This window comes from Pseudochaenichthys georgianus, chromosome 13 (genome assembly GCF_902827115.2).
Source record: "Pseudochaenichthys georgianus chromosome 13, fPseGeo1.2, whole genome shotgun sequence".
NCBI classification, from domain to species: Eukaryota; Metazoa; Chordata; class Actinopteri; order Perciformes; family Channichthyidae; genus Pseudochaenichthys; species Pseudochaenichthys georgianus.
This window is the reverse complement of record NC_047515.1, coordinates 34,450,641-34,463,324: the sequence shown is the minus strand read 5'-3', so window position 1 is coordinate 34,463,324 and position 12,684 is coordinate 34,450,641. Positions and strand designations below refer to the sequence as shown.

The 12,684-nt window shown below is 42.7% G+C and overlaps 2 protein-coding genes across 3 annotated transcripts; one reads left to right on the top strand and one right to left on the bottom strand.

The window, feature by feature from the left end:
* Nucleotides 1–2,659: 2,659 nt before the first annotated feature.
* LOC117457634 (SAM domain-containing protein SAMSN-1-like) lies at nucleotides 2,660–12,684 on the bottom strand. Its single transcript, XM_034097819.2, has 8 exons — nucleotides 12,539–12,684; nucleotides 11,496–11,573; nucleotides 10,808–10,933; nucleotides 10,181–10,298; nucleotides 9,849–10,000; nucleotides 9,084–9,299; nucleotides 5,581–5,725; nucleotides 2,660–3,480 (listed from the first exon to the last, which is right to left on the bottom strand). The coding sequence occupies exons 1-8, from the start codon at nucleotides 12,593–12,595 to the stop codon at nucleotides 3,326–3,328; spliced, it is 1,047 nt and encodes a 348-aa protein (XP_033953710.1). The 5' UTR covers nucleotides 12,596–12,684; the 3' UTR covers nucleotides 2,660–3,325.
* On the top strand, nucleotides 5,738–8,531 carry LOC139434947 (uncharacterized). 2 transcript variants are annotated; one of them, XM_071205211.1, is made up of 2 exons: nucleotides 5,738–8,051; nucleotides 8,311–8,531. In XM_071205211.1, exon 1 carries the CDS (start codon nucleotides 6,895–6,897, stop codon nucleotides 7,948–7,950), a length of 1,056 nt encoding a protein of 351 aa, XP_071061312.1. In that variant the 5' UTR covers nucleotides 5,738–6,894; the 3' UTR covers nucleotides 7,951–8,051; nucleotides 8,311–8,531. The 2 variants fall into 2 exon arrangements, with proteins under 2 accessions (XP_071061312.1, XP_071061311.1); XM_071205210.1 differs by having other exon boundaries at nucleotides 5,738–8,164.

Genomic DNA, 12,684 nt, shown 5'->3' with positions numbered 1-12,684 from the left:
GATCATACATACACTAATGCCCTCGATTGGTCTCTGTGTCATTCAAGCTCGGGAGGGTGTGTGTAATGTGGCGCGAGCGAGTGAGATAAAGCGCGCGCACCAGTTACGTGTATTGTTGTTGTTGTTAGCATCTGGTGCTAGCTAGCTGCGCTAACGGATATAAGCAGCTTTTCAACAACAAGGTGGAGGAGAGTCCTCTCCTGTCAGACTGAGAGACTGATAACTACAGCTCAGGTGAGGTAAAGGACTCGGAGTGTTTAGATAGTTAACTTAGTCTAAGTTATCTCTGTGGGTCTCAAAGGGTTTGGTCACCATTTATGTAAACACATATTTCCATTTGAGGGGGGAGTGATTAGTAAAATATGCATGAATAATACAAATAAAATGTTAACTAGGTGAAAAAAGGTAAGATAAACTTGTTGAGACCTAAAACTAGTCTTTGCTGCTGCCTCAAAGAGGAGCAGGAGGGAGACAGGTGAGGCTGGTTCAGGAACACAGACACACTCGCAACTATAAATGAAACAAAAACAAATAAATAAACAAGTTTCAATGTTTTTTCATATTGGATATGGTATGTTATTGATTATGGCCATAATTTTATGATTATTTAAATGTATACAGTTCTGTTTTATATGGGTGTGGTCTCTTTATTTCCCCTCAAAATGCACCAGATTGATGCATTTAAGTCCAACATTTAAAAACAATCTTACCGGGGGAGCATGCCCCCGGACCCCCCTATAAGATGTGAGGTCCACCTTCACTTAAAATATGTTCACATAGGTTCCTAAATAGAATTGCACATTTTTTTAAATAGTAACCCATGTCCATATGTTTATTTTTGGGTAGTAGATTTAGACGGCTATCACTATGGGCAGCAATGCTGTAAAAATTGACAAATAAATCCAGCAAAATGGCACAAAAAACTAGTAGTGGCCTGGCTGGTTGTATAATTCCCGGCCTGACTTATTGTCCCAGTCCGGCCCTGGTAGAACATCTGCAGCAGCCTCGTGCACACGTTGAAGGACCTGAGCCTCCTCAGGAAGAACAGCTTGCTCTGTCCCTTCCTGAAGAGAGCATCAGTGTTGTCTGTCCAGTCCAGTTTATTGTTCAAGTGCACTCCCAGGAACTTGTAGCTGTTCACCACCTCCACATCCTTCCCCCTGATGGTGATGGGGGTCAGAGGCCTCTTCCTGCTCCGCCTGAAGTCCACCACCAGCTCCTTAGTCTTGCTGATGTTGAGCTGGAGGTGATTGTTGTCACACCAGCCTACGAAGTTCTCAACCAGGGCCCTGTACTCCTCCTCATTGTCATCTGTGATGCAGCTGACAATGGAGGAGTCGTCCGAGAACTTCTGTAGGTGGCATGAGCCGGAGTTGAAGCGGAAGTCGGAGGTGTAGAGGGTGAACAGGAATGGTGACAGCACAGTTCCTTGGGGGGCTCCGGTGTTGCTCAGCAGCACATCAGACATGCTGCCCTGCAGTCTGACATACTGAGGTCTGCTGGTGAGGTAGTCTGTGATCCAGGCCACCAGCTTCTCAGCTAGCAGGTGTGGCCGGATCGTGTTGAAGGCGCTGGAGAAGTCGAAGAACAGAATTCTTAGTGTGCTGTGCGGCTCCTCCAGCTGTGTGTAGGCTCTGTGGAGCAAACTGTGGCGCGCTTACACTAATTGCGCCGCATAAACGCATAATAGTGCGCCGCATTTGCGCTTCAGATGAGGAGGTGAGGCCCCCTCATAACTGTATGAACCTGTATGGCACAATACAACTCAGACTGGCTTACCTGTACGTAAATCAAGTGGCAAATGCCATAGTAAGGATGGATGATAGGATAACTTTAAAAAAAATTAAATTAATTATTATTATTTTATGTAATGGGCACCCCTGCTGTAGAGGGTCCATGGAGTCACACACGAGGGGTTTGAGGTGCTGCAGAATCAGTCTCTCAAAGATCTTCATGACGTGTGAAGTCAGAGCAACAGGCCTGTAGTCTCCTGGGGTGTGTCTTTTTGGGCACCGGGACAATGCAAGACGTCTTCCAGATGTCCGGTACCTTCATCAGCTTCAAGGAGAGACTGAAGAGGTGCTGAAAAACTCCTGCTAATTGACCGGCACACGCCTTGAGCACTTGGGGGTTGGTGTTGTCTGGCCCACCTGTACGTCAATCAAGTGGCAAATGCCATAGTAAGGATGGATGATAGGATAACTTTAAACATTTTTTAATTAATCTTCGAGAGCTTACATACATTCAGTCCTGTGGACAGTGTCTTGCCCAGGGACACAACGACATGCTGACTGCAGTGGGACTCAAACTTGCTACCCCCTGATTCCAAGTCCAGCACACTACCCACTGAGCCACAGCCTCCCTCCAAACCATGTTTGAGATGGAGTGAATTAATAATAATAAGTTAGCAGTAGTAGTGTTATAATTTGCATCATTAATTCATATTATATTATTATTGTATCTATTTTAATAATGAATCAAAAGGTTGACATCAAAAATATGACAACATGAAAAAGTAATATTCTATCTACATATATATTTCATATAACATAAATAAAAATCACTTTTTATATATTTTTTTGTTAATTTTCAGAACAAATTCAATCAATAACTATTATCAGGCACTGGACTGGTACCTGAAATAAATCATTCTGAAAAATAATATTTTATTGCTTTTATTTTATTTACAAAAAGTTTTGAAAACATTTGAATGCTGACTTTAACATGAATTCATGCACAGGCACATCTCTCTCTCTCTATCTCTCACTCTCTATCTCTCACACACACACACACACACACACACACACACACACACACACACACACACACACACACACACACACACACACACACTAAGAAAAAATACATGTTCTCCTGTACAGTATACAATAGGCAACATTTGAATATGCATTTTTCAAACCCAGACGCCACATTTCAAAAACATCCTTCACCTCATTAATGAGAAGAAAAAATATACCATGAGACAGAGTGAAATGATACAGATGTGATAAATAAAAGCTTCTTATGGAAAACACACTGAATGATTTAGAATGCAATAAATACAAAAGACATTAATTCAATAAAATGTCACTTTTTCAACAACATGAAATAAAGAAAACTCTTTATATCAAAACGTACAACTTGATTATTATTATTTTAGCGACAAATGGATAAAATGACTCTGAGTGCAGGTTGTTTGTTCAATTGTGCTCAGAATGTTGTAATAAGGGATATTAACTTGACATTTTGATAATTTTCGAAACCATCACCCCTAAGAAAATACTGAAATCCCAATAGTCATCGTACCCTCTGAGGAGTATTCTCACTAAGAGTCCACAGCCTCTGTGAGCCGCTCCGTGTCTTCCTTGCTCTCTGTACATTCAGATGGAATAAAGCAACCCGAGTCTCTGGGACAGTCGCTGTCTTCTTCCTGCTGACTGTGGGAGGATCTCTGCTCCTCCGTTTCCTTAACTTCGTCACCTGCGGTCGAAAACAAGTTAAATGGAATTTAATCAAATGTCATAATATTAAACGTTTCTGTCTTCAACCGCATTAAAGGAGATTAAATCATTTCCAAGTCAGTCAGCGGAAATCAACCCACATTTAATGGCTGAGTCTTTTCTTAATGATCTATTTCTGTGATAGCAATACTTTATTTTTAACATTAAAGGTTATAATTGCTACATTTCCCAGGAAACAATGAGAATGTGTTGCTGGCTGGCTTTGATTGTCTTAATAACTTAATGCTGAAGTTACTTCTGCAAATGTCACTCTGATATTAATCAGAACAAAAACAAAATACTTTTTTATCCCAGGGAGAATTTGCATTTTTAAACATTTATAGTTACTCCATTTTAATAACATTTAAAACTTAGAAATACAAAAAATAGAATTAAAATGTGTGTATAAACATGAGATTTTTAAGTAAGAATGTGCAATACAAATATAAAATAAAGATATTTATAAACAAAAACAGGTAAAGTAACCTGTTCAATAAAATAGAATAGAATATAATAAAAATAAACAAAAATACATTGACATTTTGGATAAAGACACCCCAACATGTAATGTCTTCTGAGACTTTTATTCCCCACTCTCAGAGATTAGTCAAATAAATGTTAGTTAGACTACTTAGATATCAATGTGCCATATGAAAGAAATCTCGTCCATCAGTTTGCTTTGGACACTTTGATACATCCAACACCTCATCAAAGCTTAATCCAGGTGAGGCGGTGGCCGTGCTGCATTTTTCACTCACACAGAGTACAAATATTCTGCCATTCTTTAATAGTTCTACTCCACTGATGGAAGCTGCTAATCCTCCTGTCCAGGTTGCTAAACCACTAGCCTAATGGAGTTCAGCTTGATTAAATTGAGTCAATAAGCCTGGCAGAGGCACGCTGCAGCCGCCATCTGTTTACTCACGCTGTCAACCAGACAACAAATACAATGGCTTTTAATTTGCCTCGTCTACAACTGCAGTTCATCAACAGCCTGAACAAAACTAGCAAGAGGATGTTGTTCCTCTTCATGCTGAAAAGTAGTTTTTTTTTATACCCAGCGATAATCAGCCTTCTGCTTCGAGACATCAGATTGGAACACCTCGAGCACGTTCTCTCTGAGTAACAGGAAATCAGTGATAAGCCTCTCAGAGCACACAGGATGTATTTCTCTTCTGTCTGGCACCCATGCCTCTGTTTTCACATTTCAAAAACACCTTTTTATTTCCTGGCAGAATAATAGCTTACAACCAAGTTGTTGAAAAGCACTGAGTTACACCTGCATGGTTTTATATTTATGTTAAACTCTAAGGTTATACTATTGAAATGTTTTAGGAACAGGATGTTCTGATTTAGATGTGTATCATGGTCTCTGTTGCTGTTTGAATGCTACTAAAGTTACTAAATATGTTTGTAAAATGACTGTTAGCCATGTTGAATGCTCATTTCTGATTGGCTGATTGAATATTGGCAGCTTGGTCAAGATGTTGGTCCTAGGTTTGTTTTTGCAATTTGATTGGCTGGTGAGCCTTAGGTTTAAAGGAACCTTTGGGTATGCTAATGTGGTTAGCATGTATTTGCTAATTACAGCTTTGTCCATTTTCTATTTGGAAGTTTGTTGTTTGTTTTGTGAAAAAGCTGTATTGATAGGCACTTGACCTCAACATTTGGTTTTTAACTTTCACCCTTCACCTCCTTTGCCTCGTCGATAACCAGGGCTCTTTTGCTGAGAAGGGTTTCCACAGCTAACAATTTCCAGTGTTCTGCTATCTGGAAATGTTACTTTATGCTGTTTTGTTGAGTTGTATGTAATTTTGTTGACTTGTAAGTCTTTTTGTGGAGGTGCCTCTAAGCAAAATACTCTTGTAGGAAGGGATCATGTTTATGTCGAAGTCCTTTATTGTGAAAGACACATTTCCATGCAAAGGCAGACATCATCTCAAAGTAAGAGCAAGGCTTAGGGAACCAAACCGTTGGTGTCATTATTCAAAGGCCATTACATTACCACATATGATAAGTTGAAACAAATATGTAATTTATTACCAACTCAATAGAAGTGATAGTCATGGATGTTGCTGACCTGTGTAGCAGCACTCAGCAGCTGCGAGAATCTTGCGTCTGTCCTCGGGGTCGTGGACGTTCAGCTCTATCAGGTGTTTCTCCTGCAGGTGCAGAAGGTCCTCCACTGTCTGGTAGCCATTCAGCAGCAAGGCAGAGGCGTACTCCTGCAACAACAGCGGCGTCTTCATTACCATCAAACCACTGAGTGTACATGAGCTCAGACAAACAGTGTTTTCACAGTCACCTTTCATCCTTTGAGTCTGTGAAGTTTCACATAATGAGTGGAACAACGTGAGTAGAGCTATTTGTTTAAGCACCTGCTGCCCCCCCGTTGACAGTTTACGTGGGCTGGGTTAGATTCCCGGGCTGATTTTTTGTCTCAGTCTGCCCATCATGCGCCCTGGTGACCGAACATCTCCTTCATAAAACTAATAAAAGGGGGATTAATCGGGCAGTTCAGTGTGTGTGTGTGTGTGTGTGTGTGTGTGTGTGTGTGTGTGTGTGTGTGTGTGTGTGTGTGTGTGTGTGTGTGTGTGTGTGTTACGGGCCGTAGTGTGTGTGTGGTCGTGTGTGTGTGTTTTCCTCTCTCCCTCTGATTGTCCCCAGGTGCAGCCTCCCCCCAGGTGATCCGAATTAACAATCAGGACTTCCATATAGGACCGGAGGAGGACGGCAGTGAGGGACTTCTTTCTCTCCTTCTCGTCTGGCTGCATGTGTGCAGCCTGTCTCTGTGTGAGACCCAGCATAGTTGTGTTGTTTGTTGTACGTTTGTGTTGTACTTTGGCTGGTGAGCCGCCCTACTTATTGACGCATTAAAACCTCACTTAAACTCCTTCGGCATTCCGTTTCCTCTCCTTTTTCTCTCGTCCGGCTGTCTGGTGTGTCGCTACTTCCCTTGGTACCCCTAGCTCTACAAGGGAACGTAACATGGGGGCTCGTCCAATCTTTGAGACAAAGAGTGAGTATTTGGTTGTTGGTTAGTGTTGATATTGTGTGTGGTGGTGAGCAGTAGTGTATATAGGTGTAGAATTGGCTGTGAAATGATTTACTGTTGAACAGCTTCCTCAGTTTAGACAGGGGAGTGTCTAGCTGGACTGAATCAGTCCTTCCTTCAGGCACTCATTTTTTATTTTGCCTTTTTTATTTTCGGGGTAATCCTGGGTGGGGATTTATTCCCTGTTGGGGGCAGGCGATTCAGGGTTTCGGCCGCTGATGGTTGCCTTTAAAGTCGCCTCGAGCCCGGCACGCTCCAGAAGATAGGTAGGTAAAGTTTGGTAGGCAGGATCTGGGGAAGTTTGTAAATAAATAATAATATTTGTAAGTAGCCGTTGCTATGGGGTCTAAATTAGATGCCAGGGTAAAAGTGCGTATGGCTCGTCTCCAGTGTGAGAGGGAGGAGCGTGAGCGTGAGCGAGAGTTTCAGCTCAGGAGTGAGCTGGAGATCAGGAAGTTGGAGGCAGACACTGCTGTCCGGATGCGTAAGCTAGAGCTCCAAGCAGCTGTGGTGGGTGATTCTGCCGTTACACCTTCAGGTTCTGCTGCTGCTTTTGATGTTGGTAGCAACATTCAGCTAGTCCCCGTCTTTCTTGAGTCGGAAGTGGAGATGTTCTTTGGTGCATTTGAGCGCATTGCGGCTGCCCTGCGCTGGCCAGAAGACGTGTGGGCCATACTTGTACAGTGCAAGGCTCAGGAGGCTTGCTCTTCTCTTTCTGTTGAGGATAGTTTGGAGTATGACAAGGTGAAAGGTGCTATTCTCAGGGCATATGAGCTTGTGCCTGAGGCCTACAGGCAGGGTTTTCGCGGCATGAAGAAAGCTGCTGGCCAAACATACGTGGACTTCGTGAGGGAGAAGAAAGTCCTCTTTGACAGGTGGTGTAGAGCATGTACAGCGGATGACATAGCTTCAGTATGTGAGCTGATGCTGTTGGAGGAGTTCAAAAACTGTGTACCGGAGCGTACGGTAGTCTACCTGAATGAGCAGAGAGTGACTACCCTTCAGCAGGCTGCCACTCTGGCAGATGAGAGTGCGCTGATACACAGGAGCGTTTTGTTTCAGCAGGACCCTCCTCAGCGGGACACTTATCGGAGAGCTCCTGATATTGATGTTCCCTGTGCCAGTGTTCCATTGTTAGGTCCCAGGATAGACAGAGCGTGTTATTTTTGTCTTGACCCAGGTCACATGATAGCAGACTGTGCAGCTTGGAAGCGAAAGCAGGCCACCACTATGGCGGATGAGGAAGGGCTTGAGCTATCACACAGTGGTGTTTTGGCTCAGAGCGATTCTCCTCATCGTGTTGGTTTCCGGAAAGCTCGTAACAGGCGTGCCACACATGCTCATTCTGTCTCTCTTCCAGGACCCAAGAAAAAGAGTGTGTTTCTTTTGTCTTGATCCTGGTCATCTAGAGGCAGAGTGTGTAGCTCGGAAGGAGCAGGTGGCAGCGGCTCTGGAAAAGCCAAAAGACCGGCACCCGGTTGCGATGCGACAGAGTGGTGAGTTGCAGTTGAGTTCTGCATCCGTCTGTGACAGTGCTGTGGGTGTGGGTGTTTCCGTCTCTGAAGCGGTTGGTGTGGACCTAGCTCAGAGCGATGTGGATCTGTGTTCAGTGAGTGGTGTGTGTTCCATGTGTTGCTCCGGTGTTGGCTGCTGGTGAGCAGTATAAGGTGTGTTTTATGGGGGGGGAAGTGTTACGGGCCGTAGTGTGTGTGTGGTCGTGTGTGTGTTTTCCTCTCTCCCTCTGATTGTCCCCAGGTGCAGCCTCCCCCCAGGTGATCCGAATTAACAATCAGGACTTCCATATAGGACCGGAGGAGGACGGCAGTGAGGGACTTCTTTCTCTCCTTCTCGTCTGGCTGCATGTGTGCAGCCTGTCTGTGTGAGACCCAGCATAGTTGTGTTTGTTGTACGTTTGTGTTGTACTTTGGCTGGTGAGCCGCCCTACTTATTGACGCATTAAAACCTCACTTAAACTCCTTCGGCATTCCGTTTCCTCTCCTTTTTCTCTCGTCCGGCTGTCTGGTGTGTCGCTACTTCCCTTGGTACCCCTAGCTCTACAAGGGTGTGTGTGTGTGTGTGTGTGTGTGTGTGTGTGTGTGTGTGTGTGTGTGTGTGTGTGTGTGTGTGTGTGTGTGTGCACTCTTTATAGCTGTTCAATAAAGATAAACACAGTGTAGGCGGTGCGTAAAAGCTCTTTGAGCACTGGTTGAGCTCTTCTCTGAGTTACACGTCCCGCTGCCTCCTGGAGTGACCACAGACCCCTGGCCGAAATATCCTTAAAGTGAAGTCTGAGTACGAAATATATCTCAAATAATGTATGCACTGTCATTTCCCCACGTAAACATAACAGTCTGCAATGAAATGGTTGTCTCCTGTGCGCTCCACTTCCTCCTTGGCGCACCGGTAACTTTCTCAACAAAAAAAAAGTTAGGATAACGGGTTAGTATCTCGTGCGCTTTTTCATGTCCCTTTAGGGGCTCCGTAGTAAACCCTCTCACTTGTAAACAGAATAAAACATGTTTCCTCACCTCCAGATTCAGTCGCTCCAGTAACTCGAGCAATGTTTTAGGCCGAGGTCTTTTGCTCAGCTTCTGTTGTCTGATCTTGGGAGCTTCCTCTTCTTCTTCCTCTTTCTCCACCAACATGTCTACGTAGATGAACTTGAAGTTGCCCACTTTGTTGTTAAGCATGCCGATCCAGATGCCCATCGGAGGCTTACTGATGATGCTGATTATGTCTCCGACCTAGGAAAAAATAACAGTGAAGATTAAAGATTGTTTACCTTGTAAAATAATTTAGATCAGAGCTGTGTTACTGAATATTAAAACACTGTGTATTTTACTTAAGTGCTATCTAAGTGGTTTAATGTTCGAAAAGGTCTTTATTGTTCTCATACTGCCTGTGCTGCAGCAGCCCTTTCACCCTCTGTCTGAAACCAGAGCCTATACTCTGCTCTCATTAGCTAACTGGATGGCTCTGTTATGATTGGTCAACCGCTAAAAGATGTCCCGCCCCTAGCCTATCACATACAATGTGTTGGAGTGCTAGCCAATAGAAGTGCAAGTGTAACATAGTGATGTCATTATGTTGCGGACGTAAACAAAGGAGTCCAATTAGAAGCATTTCAGGCTGTGTGTGGGAGAGAAACTCCCTCTGGAGGGAACTTTGGGATTTTAGCCTTTGCAGACCATTTACATGCACCTATATAATACATTACAGGAAGGGTAAAACCCCTCATAGCATAATGGGGCCTCTTTAAGTGCTTCCGCCACTTCTGCTGTGTTGCATCTTACCTTGAGTTTGAGAGAGTCCGTGTCGTACGGGCTGGGAACAAAGTCTGTGTGGACCCGAGCTCTGCCGCTGAACTGTCCCTGATACGATCCGTCCTCCTCCAGCCTCAGACTGTCTCTCTGGCCAGAGCCGTTGGACTCACTGGTCACACCACCTGAACACACACAGTCATGCTTATCTAATCATTGTACCTGTTCATTCATAGATACACAAATCCGCTGACCTTGAAGGTTTTTTTTTTTTTTAATTAGTTATATAACTCCACATGTGTTCACTATGTTGGCTAAAACTACCCAGCACTCTGTGGCCCATACATTGCAGTGCAGGTACTTACTGGAGGAGCTCTGGCCACTGTAAAGACTCTCTAAGGAGTTGCTTGTCTTTGCTGGGTTGTTCTCAGCTGGAGGGCAGCTCTCTGTCTCGGCTTCTGGGTCTTTGTCAATGTCCTCACCCTGCGAGGAAAATAACAGATATACAGTTTTTAATGAGACATATAAGACTCAGATATTCTTATAGTTCTCAATGGATCATAGACTAAAGTGTGCAAACTCCAGTTAACTAATGAAGTACATCTACATTAAGGCAAGGCAAGTTTATTTATATAGCACTTTTCAACACAAGGCAATTCAAAGTGCTTTACAAAAAATGAAAGACATTAAGCATTAAAAAAGAAAAGCTAATAAAATAAACATGAAAGTGAAAGGCAATAAGGAAACTATAACAGAGAACTTCCAGTTAAGCAAATGCAAGTTAGATTCTTACAGTTAAACACAAGGGTGCAAAAATACGTGTTTGAGTGTAAGTCGGAGCGAAGTGCGTCATTTGAATATAGCAAACAGCGTTGAGCCTGAGGATGTGGGTTAATAAGAGATGAACGTGATAGGACTCTTGAGAAAGACGGACAGGTTTACTGTAACTGAGGTAAAGTGTTGTTTGTGTGAGTTCAGTTTTTACACACTACCTCCTCAAAAAATGACTTGGCGTGTTTCTTGCCCATTTTCCTGCACATGGTCAGAGAAATTGCCTTCATCTTCTTCCCAAGTCCAGCTGATTTGTTTGGGTCCAAAGTCTCGCAGTTTTCTGTGTGCTGTGAAAAGAGAGATAATTTAGTACATAACTACTAGTAGTACTGTGATATTTAAGACCTTGACATATTGTATTTCTCCCTTCTAGTACAGCAAAGGTTTTTTTTCCAGCATTTTTGTTTTGTTTTTTCACAGCAGATTGCTTGCTGTGCAGGTGGTGGAACCATTTTTGCCCTTGAAGGCATAGATAAGGCTTGAAGATCAAGTGTGTGCGTGCGTGTGCGTGTGTGTGTGTGTGTGTGTGTGTGTGTGTGTGTGTGTGTGTGTGTGTGTGTGTGTGTGTGTGTGTGTGTGTGTGTGTGTGTGTGTGTGTGTGTGTGTGTGTGTGTGTGTGTGTGTGTGTGTGTGTACGAAACACGTCACAGCACCAATGGCTGCAGATATTTGAATATGTAAGCATACAGTGCAAAAGGGGAAAATTGTTAATGCAAATGTTTATATTGAAATACTTAACATGAATACTTGTTAAGTTATTGACAAGTAACTGCTTTCATGGGTGCTGCTATGATATGTTTTGCAGTTAAGCACATACAAATAAAAAAATTAAATAATAAATCCACATACCACGGTTGTTCCATTTTCCTCGGGTTTGGCTTGTGGAGAGTGATTCCTGATGTCAAACCTGCCAAAGCTGGTGGAGCGCTGCAGGGAGGATTACAAAGCAAAGCATGACATAAAGACAAATGGTACTGTTTGTGTAACGAGCATTACATAACATCAACTCATTGCATTTGTGAGTCCTTGTCCCAGCTGTCTTAAGGCCAAAAAACAACAACAAAAATGCTCCAACTTCACTCAAGAGAGGATTTTACTGACAAAATATGATTAGATTTGTACATGGTCTCGACCCTCTTTATGTCCCTTCTCTTATGGAAAGACAAAATGTTCTAATTATTTGTTAGTGCCTTCTGTAGATGTGTCCACAAAATGTACACATGTTGTGGTCATGTTGCAGCAGAGAGAATATTTGGTTGTATACAGCAACACTGGCTAACATGTCCGTACTTAAAAAAGAATTGATTACAAAAAACAGTTTAGTCCTCATGACATAGGTCTTATATACCTACCTATAGCTTTCCTTCGGTTCATTTTTTCATAAAACTTAAAAGTCATTATAATCTCTCCCAACTCCCCATCATCTCCGAATTGAATAATTGAGTAATCCCTGGAAATCCTGGTTAAATATGAGCTCCATACTTCTAGACAACCCTCTGCGGATTGATTAAATGCAGCGTCCTCTGTCAGGCGAACACTTTACCCCACAGCACAGCAGCAGAATCAAAGACATTCAGTTTTAAATCTATATTCTTCCCGCTAATTGCAATGTTTGTGGTATTGTATTTTAAGCCATTGTGGTTTGTTTGTTTTGCATTATAAAAAATCTTCCAAATACAATTTACTTTTTACATTTGGAGAAAACACCCTACATCAACTATGAATATGTTTTAATGGTAATAAGTGTCTTTTACATAAAATGCACCTAAAACTTGTACACATTTGTAACTGTCTCTTTTTGCCCCTCAGGTCATTGGTCATTTCCTAATGTCAAAATTGATATTCAACATCTATACTTTTACACATACTTAGTTTTAATTTTGTTCACGTACCTTCGGCTTGCAGCTCTTTGTTTTGTCGGACACATTGGAGGCCGTCCTCTGTAACATTTTCTCCTGTTTTTAAGGTTATTTTCAAATCTCAGTGTTTGCTCCCCTCTTGTCGTTACCCCTCTCTCCTGACAGTGATGTGTTAACTA

Bases quoted from the DNA above. Each gene is read 5' to 3' on its own strand.
- LOC139434947 (XM_071205211.1), top strand. From the start codon at position 6,895: ATGGGGTCTAAATTAGATGCCAGGGTAAAAGTGCGTATGGCTCGTCTC.
- LOC117457634 (XM_034097819.2), bottom strand. From the start codon at position 12,595: ATGTTACAGAGGACGGCCTCCAATGTGTCCGACAAAACAAAGAGCTGC. The intron at 5,726-9,083 runs GTGAGGAAACAT...CTGTTGTTGCAG, and splicing joins TGGAGCGACTGAATCTGGAG to GAGTACGCCTCTGCCTTGCT. The intron at 3,481-5,580 runs GTCAGCAACATC...TTTCGACCGCAG, and splicing joins TGCTGAGTGCTGCTACACAG to GTGACGAAGTTAAGGAAACG.